We start from the raw sequence: 8,492 nt of genomic DNA, 5'->3' as shown, positions 1-8,492 counted from the left end.
TTCCCATTTCTACAGTTGGGCTGCACAGAGTGATGACCTTCCAAAGAGAGAGTAACTTCACAGTGGAGAAACCTGACAACCCCTACATTAACAAGGTGATAAAGGTTAGCATCAATAGTAATAAGTCATGTTGATAGTATATACCCTTGACATGACGTGATGAGAAGATCACTTTACCTTACCTCTTAACAAAAAAACCTATAACCTCAGTCAATGCATGAGAAAAATACAGGCAAAATCCAATTGAAGGACATTTGACCAAATGACCGATAAGTCGCTTCAAAATTATTAAGGTTATCAAAAACAAGGAAAGTCTGAGAAATGGTCACAGTCCAGAGAAGCCTGGAGCGACATGGTGACGTATTCCGGACAGGAACCTGGAACGGAAAAGAACACCAGGCCGAAAACTAAGGACAGCTGAAATAAAATATAGGCTTATGGGCTTTAGTCAATTTTTAAAAAACGTATTAGATACATGAAAATGATATACGATTTACAAATCCGTCGCCTAATATTTATTTATTGAGCATATTGAGAGCCTGGCATTGTGGTAGGGATGGGAACACAGAAAGAGGTAAGTGTCCTACGCTCAAAAACAGCGAGTCATGAAAAATAAACAACTATGACAAAAAGAACAGAAGACTGTATCTCCTGGAGGCAGTAAGAAAGGCTTAAGATGGGAAGACTATCAAACGCATCAAGGAGTTCATGAAGGTTAACTGACCGCCTAAAGAAGGTTGGGAGCCCTCCTCTCCATCCACCCAAATCACCCTCGCCCCACCTTTTCTCCTCCCATGCGTTTATCCCAGTGACAGGTCGGTTCCACGTAGGCCTACTTTGCGCGTGCGCATCATCGGTTCGGCGCTCCTTCGCATCGACGCGCTCAGAAGCAACTTCTTATGCCTGGTCACCGCCAGCGTAGGCGCTACCACAGCTGCAGTCGCCGCCGCCATTTTAACGGCAGGAAGAGACTGGTTCTGGGACAGCTGGGGACAGTGGTGGTGCCTGGTACGGACGGTTTCCGCCCACGTTAGCCCCTCCAAACTTGCTCGTGTTAGGGCTACAGCCCTCGGTATTGCCTGTATTTTCACTGGGTCCCTGTCGTTGTCCCCAGCCATCCTGTCCCTCTGTCTTTAGTCTCTTCTCTGCTTCCTCATCCTTCAGCTTAGCCGGAAGCTTTGCCTGGAGTTGTTGTTATGCAGCCCCAACCTCTATTAAGGCAGCCGCTTCGATTCCCGGGACTGAATTGTGGCCGCCCAGCCCCCATTCCCCGCCCCGATCTGGTCCTAGTTTATTTTCCGCGGCTGTAAACCGGAAGGGCTCTGAGCTGCAGTGCCCGCTCCGGGCTGGGGGATCTGTGCCGGGTATGGGGGCGAGTTCTGGCCTCCTTAGGGTACGGGGAGAGCTTGGACTTTGGTCCTGACGTGGTGGAGGACACACCTCCGAAGAGTGGACGTTACCTCAGTTGTCTGTTGTTGGAGTTTAATCGGTCACTCGTCTGTTTTGTTGTGTTCTTTCCCAGGAATAACTTTACCAAAGGAAAGCTATTTTGCGAACTGTCCTCTCCAGTGGAGATGGCCAATGTGAGTACATTATCTCCTAAGAATCAGCATAGTAAACTAGTTTGGGAATGTTAGGAAATGAAAGAACGGGTTTAATTATGATGGCATTGGGTGGCATAGTGTTAGACATAATGTATCAAAAATGTCAGGGGAAGCAAGTGGTGTGAAATTGTGTTATGCTTTGAAGGTGGTAGCATTCTTTTCACTGCAAATACACTTATTTATACAGTTTGACTTGTACAGATGTGGAAATTCAAGCACCCTTTCGGTATTTTTAAATACAGCATTTCAGTAAATATTAGAATCTATGTTTAGGCCCTTTTTTATCTTTTGGGTTAGCTAAACTGAAGGGTGTTTTTTTCTTTTCTTTTAAACAGTTTCTGTATTGGAAGTGACCTTCCAAATCCTACAAAATAAGAACAGGAGATACTCTCACACACCAAAGATATTTATTGACTGTAACTTTCCAGTGATTAGACGCATCCTATCTATAGAATTCATATGTAGCGGTTATAAGACATATATAAAAACAGCTACAATTAAAATATAAAGTAATAATTTTTTTAGAACCTACGCAAAGGTGCAATGCAGATTCAAGGCTTTGTGGAGAGGAGTTTGGGATCACTTCATGAGGGAAACATTTAACTTTTGAAAGGTTTGAAAGATGGGTGAGATTTGTATAGTCTAAAATATGAGCGGGAAGGACAGGAAGGTATATTCATAGAACTCCCCACCCCGCCTACCCCTCTGAAAAATTAAAAAGTCATTGCTCCCTGCTAACCTAAATGTAAGATGTGTGAAAGAGATAAGTGGGAGATAAGGTTGAATTGTGAGGTTGGTACCAAGTAAATGAGAACCTTGAATGCCGAACTCAGTAATTTAGACTTTATTCCTTAAATTGTGATTATTCACGTAGAGCTGTGTACTAGGAAGACTTATATGGCAGCAGTTAGCCAGGATGGTATTTCTGTAATTGAACATGATATATTAAGTCTAAAGTGTGACTATAGAGACAAGTCATAAGAGCAGATTACTAGTCTGGGCCAAGTTCTACGGTGAATTTTTGCCTGCCCGTAACCTGCACAGAAAAAGAATGCTGTAAAAGAAGTATGTGGCACTTTCAAAGGAGAGAAATTAATTGAAGTAGAATAGAAAGCTATTATTTGACCTGGTTTTATTTTGGTTTAAATGAATAAATTATAATAGTTCAGTAGGGAAGATCCTTTTGTAAGTCTTTTGTTAGAAAGAAGTTCATATTAAAGTAAATTTTAAGTTTCAGTATCCAAATGTACGTTAACAATTTTTGTGTTAATTTATATGGATTGTAAATTCTGGATGGATGTTACTAATGAAATATGCAGATAGGTGTTTCATAACAAGGGGCAAAAATGTTGATGTTTCAGAGTCTAGACAGGTAAATTAAGATGCCTTCATGGGGACTATGACAAAGCCTTTCTGTTAAAAGGGGAGCAGCCTTCCCTTAGCCACAGTAATTTGTTACTAACTAATGCCATTTGGTTATGTGAGTCCAATACTGCCAGGTCTTCTGAGTTTTCAGGAAGAACCAAATTTCTGGACCTTTTGTGTAAATATTTCAATTACTCAATGTTTGTATTTAATTCAAATATCTTGCAACAGTGAGGGCTGCAAAAAATATCTGGATAGATGTGGATGCACTGCATAAACTACCAGTTTTTAGTTTTTGTACAGACTGTATTTTCTCACATGATCAAAAGCAGAACCTAGTCCGAAGGCAGTGCACAAAAGGCACTTTCTTTTTATATACTAATAAGGATTTTAAAGTTAAAACATAATAGCATGTCATCTTCCTAAGTCTAGAAGTTTGAATTTAATCATATATAAAATATGTACTTACCCTCAAACTAGAATGAACTCTCTGCTGTAATTTTGTCTTGCTTTTTGGCAATTACTTTTTATTATGTTCACCAGCTAAACCAGTCGTAAAATCTGTCAGGTGGTCAGAAAATACTCCACTTCCACAATTAGAGATTTGAGTTTTTGTTTTTTTTTTTTGAGATGCAGTTTCACACTTGTTTTCCAGGCTGGAGGGCAATGGCAGAATCTCCGCTCACTGCAAGCCTGGCTCCCGGGTTCAGGTGGTTCTCCTGTCTCAGCCTCCCGAGTAGCTGGGATTATAGGCACTCACCACCATGCCTGGCTAATTGTCTTTTTTTGTATTTTTAGTAGAGACAGGGTTTCACCATGTTGGCCAGGCTAGACCTCAGGTAATCCACCCGCCTTTGCCTCCCTAAGTGCTGGGATTACAGGCATGAGCCACTGCACCCGGCCAAGATTTGAGAATCTTACAGGTTAACGGGTAAGATTTGAAACAGATTAGTACTGTCATCAACTGTCCCTTTCAGTGGGCAATTTAGATACTGGTTTATTTTGCCATTAAAATGAAATTTGGTGATTAGATTTTCTTAGGCTAGGAACAAAACTAGTATTATATAACTTTTGTTAAAAGTTGTATCACCAAGAAAAGAGTGTCAAAATATAATCTAATGGCCTTGATAGACAGGCTGAAATAATAATTAATAATAGGCAATTTTTGAAATAATTTGGATGATCTTCCTTTTGCTTCTGTTTTTTGCTTGTGAAACGATGTGAATGATCGCAGATTGTAGATTAATCATCCTGGAACTAGTTCTAATAACAGTGTATAGAATTGTTATGGAAAGTAAATAAAACAATGTATATGTAAAGCACTTACTATAGAACTTGGACCCATAGTGTCCAACATCAATTGATTATTACTGTTACATGCTCTCAAATATTGTCCCCTTCAGGTAATCTTTTATTTTGCTGCTGCTTATTTTGAGCCCTTGCTAAAAATATTTTTGGAATTTGAAATTTTAGATTCCTTTAGATCTTGGGTGCATTCTCTTAAATATCCTTAGTTGTAAAGGTAAATTTGTAATATATAAACACCCAAAAGTCTGAGTTTGTAAGTAAAAAGCCAAATAATTACCATTTTTGTTTCTTTGGGCAAGTTGGGTACAGACCCCAAAAGAGGCTGCTTAAATTTTAGGCAGACAGAATTATTTGGAGACACGTATCACCAAGGAGGTTATATTTATACAGGTCTTAAAAAGTAAGAATTTGCTAGAATTTTCTAGAACGATAAGGAAACAGTATCTTCTAGAAGAAATCTTACGGCAGTATAAAGAATGAAGAGAAATATGGGAAATGTTGGGGAGATATTTTTATGTGATTGAAAAATAGGGTAAGGGAAGTGAGGGTAAATTTGTAGGAAATTATGTCAGAAAGACAAAAAGACCAGTTAGGATGCACTCTTATACTTAACGGTGACAAAGGTGGAAGGAAAAAATAGGTTGAATTTTAGAATACTGTACTTTGTGAAAGGGAAATAGAATAATTCTCAAGTGTCAGATGGCTGGATTTTTCCAATATCCTAGTAACTAATTTTCACACCACCTCTCTACTGCTCCTCCAGTCCATTTTTTATACCGCCCTTAGTGGTACATTTCTTGAAACAGCCTTTGTTTTTGTCAGTTTACTCTGACTCTTTCCTGCCTACAAATTAAAATTCTGACTATCTTGATGTAACAAGCCCTTTACCATCTGAGTTAAATATACAGTCTTATATAGTTGCCCATAAGTTCAATTTCAAACTTTTTTTTTATTGCATTCTTATACCTACCCTCACTGAATTTGTCAGTCTTTGTCAATATGTCTCTATTCCTTTGTTCCTGAAAGTCACTGGTTGAAATGCACCTTTTCCCAAGCAAATTTTTATTGTCTTCAAAGCTTAGTATATCCTCCATGAAATTAATTACCTTTTCTCCCAAAGATTTCTTAATAATTATTCAAATCTTTTCATAGCATTTCACAGATGATTTGGTGTTTGTTCTTAATATCTTTTTCACTAAACTGAGAGTTGCCAGTGTGTGTGTGTGTTTTAATACAAATATCCAGATAGTGCATATTTTAGACTTTGTGGGCCATAGAATCTCTCTTGTAACTACTTAACTGTGCCATTATGGTGGGAAAGTGACCATAGGCAATACATAAATTAGTATGGCTATGTTACAGTAAAACTTTATTTACTAAAACAGTGGGCTGTATTGGGAAATCATTCGCCAATCCCTGCATTAAATTGTTCTGACCCAAGTACTTTGTGAAAAATTTTATGAATGAAAGATATTTACACATTCATCCATTTTAATACGTGATCTCACAGTCTAGTAAGTGAACATACAAGTAGAAAAAAATGTACCACAAAGATATGTGCTGAAATGGAGAAAAGCAGACATTGCCGTGAAACCACAATGAAAGGACAGTATGGGAGAGAATTAGCATAATTTATAGCAGTAAAAGAAGAGAGGAAAGTTCTAAAGTAACAGATTTTGGTCCAAAGAGATGTTTTGAGAGTTCTTTATTGAGGATAGAAGAATCTTCTTCGTTGTGCTACCTTTTTAGTGTGTCTAAGTAAGACAACTTTTAGATGTCTATTCTCTCATGTGTGACACTCTTGAATTCTAGCCTTTATTGAAAAGTACATAGACTTTTACCCAAACTAACTCATTACTTGTTTTTTTTCAATATTTATTTTTAGTTTTAAAATTACAAATATACATAATGCTTGTCATATAGTAGGTGTTCAGTAAAAGTAGAATGTTGGTTTTTAAAAGAACCTTGCAGTGTGAAGATTTGCCAGAGATTATCTGTGTAAGTATAACATTTATATTCAGAAGAAATAATTTTAATTTTGTGTGATTTTTAGGTGCTTTGTAACAGAGCCAGACTGGTTTCCTATCTCCCAGGATTTTGCTCTTTAGTTAAAAGGGTTGTCAATCCCAGAGCCTTTTCGACTGCAGGATCGTCAGGTTCGGATGAGTCTCATGTGGCTGCTGCACCTCCAGATATATGCAAGTGAAAGTTGTTATTGCTTTACTTATAATTGTTTCAAAACATTTCTAGTTGTATTTCCTCTAATATTTCTTCTTAAGGCTTAATGGATTTTTCTGAAGTTGTGTTTATTCTGTTGAAAATGAATCACAGCTCTGCCTAAATATATTTATGTCGGAAAGCTACAGGATAAAAAAGGAAGAAAGAATAAGTACTGGTTTCTAAAACTTCTTAAACTTTTTCTATCTTCAAACATAGATTCTTCCCTGAAACAAATCTCCTTTTGGTCCTGTTAAACCATATTATTATTTCTTCCCATTCTTTGCTAAATTTCGTAAGTGTACCTTGTACTTTTTATGTGTTAGTGTTTATTTAACTTACCTGCTTTCTACAAAGTCTATTTCTTCTCATCTGTTTGGTACACCGCTACCATGGTAATCATTCTAAAATATTTTAACCACGTCACTTTCTTGAAAAACCTGTTACCTTTCATTGCTTTCAGCAGTAGTTCCCAGACTAACGTCAAGCCATGAAGCATTATTCAAGGTTAAAAAGAAAAAGTGGGGGTAGGGGGGATAGTCTCTGTGGTAGATAAGTTTGAGAAATGCTATATGCCATATTCCTGTCTTGGAGGCTTATAATGCACACTAAAATATTAAAGACTCTTAGAAACTTAACCTAATGTGTCCCAAAGATATTGGACATGGAATCCTTTTTTCATGGCACACATTACTTACAGTGTAATTTAAGTTCACTTGAGGATTCAGAGCCGTCCATCCTGCTCCAAGTTTTCTAACTCTCTGACTACTCCCCAATTTACATCACCCGAAGACTAACCATATATTTATAATAAATGAAAGATTTGCTATTCAAATTATGTAAGGGATTGGTATCTGGAATATATAAAGAATTTGTAATAGATCTATAGGAAAAGGCAACCCGAAAGAAAAATCAGAAAACAAAAGGACATGAATAGGCCTTTCCCAGAAAAGAAAACCTAAAATGACCAGTAAACATGCGGTCAAATCCACTGCCCAAATCTACTGTTAATATGGGACGTGTGTTTTCTGTAAAGAGAACTAGAGATTGTTAGACCTTTAAAAACCATCTTGTTCAAAAATAGCTAACAGGTTTTCTCTTGGGAAGTGACTTGAGTAGTCATTAGTGGCTGTCTGTACAGAGCCTTGTTAGTCAACATGATCTGCATCAGTATCATTTAGGAGCTTGTTAGAAATGCAAAATCTTGAGCCCCACTCCAGACCTGTTAAATCAGAATCTGCATTTAAACTAGATCCCAGATGTATCTTAAGTACACCTTTAGAGTTTGAGAAGCATTGGACTAGAGTTTATGTTGAGAATCTTGAGACATCGTCTGGGTTCAGCAGGAAATGGTTCCATGATTGATGGGCGATGTATGCCCTAAGTGTGGAAGAGGGATATGGTGGCTCATGATCTAGGAATGAGGCAGCCATACTGACATAGCCATTTTCAGTTACTTAGTTCTCTGACAGGATATTTTTAAATATCTATTTTTATTGCTAAGTAATATGCATAGCAGTTGTCCCTGTTTCTGTAAGCCCAAATCGCTACTCTGAGTAATTTTTAGTTTAATTTTCTACTTTATTCTCTTCTGAATCTTTTTTAATTTTTTGTAAGTTAGTATTGTTTTTAAGTTTTAAGTGAATAAAGTAATGTGGTTTGTTCTGTATTTGCAATCCATGTTAACTCACGTGGCTGGTAAACAGAGCATTAGGTCACGTGATGCATAATTTTTTTTCCCATTCATGTTTTGTGCCACCAGATAACAGCAGCAGAATGACCCTCTCCAGACGACCATTACTAAGTTTAGCGTCTTTCATTTTAGATCTTCTCTTTACTTAAAAACATGGGCCTGGCACAGTGGCTCATGACTATAATCCCAACACTTGGGGAGGCTGAGGGAGGAGGAGACCTTGTCTCTACCAAAAATAAACAAAATTAGCTGGGCATGGTGGTGTGCACCTGTGGTTCCAGCTACTTGCGAGGCTGAGGTGGACC

The 8,492-nt window shown here is 37.7% G+C and overlaps 1 protein-coding gene across 1 annotated transcript in view; it reads left to right on the top strand.

Moving 5' to 3' along the window:
• The first annotated feature begins 828 nt into the window (after positions 1–828).
• MMADHC (methylmalonic aciduria (cobalamin deficiency) cblD type, with homocystinuria) overlaps positions 829–8,492 on the top strand; it is a 19,796-nt gene continuing 12,132 nt past the window's right edge. The window contains exons 1-3 of the mRNA XM_011987833.1: positions 829–1,008; positions 1,523–1,583; positions 6,331–6,475. Of these exons, the coding sequence (XP_011843223.1) occupies positions 1,575–1,583; positions 6,331–6,475 (154 nt within the window). The 5' untranslated portion in view covers positions 829–1,008; positions 1,523–1,574. The remainder of the gene's footprint in view (positions 1,009–1,522; positions 1,584–6,330; positions 6,476–8,492) is intronic.

Source organism: Mandrillus leucophaeus, unplaced genomic scaffold (assembly GCF_000951045.1).
Source record: "Mandrillus leucophaeus isolate KB7577 unplaced genomic scaffold, Mleu.le_1.0 Scaffold318, whole genome shotgun sequence".
Taxonomy (NCBI): domain Eukaryota; kingdom Metazoa; phylum Chordata; class Mammalia; order Primates; family Cercopithecidae; genus Mandrillus; species Mandrillus leucophaeus.
The sequence above is the reverse complement of the archived record's forward strand: the minus strand, read 5'-3'. Positions and strand labels throughout refer to the sequence as shown.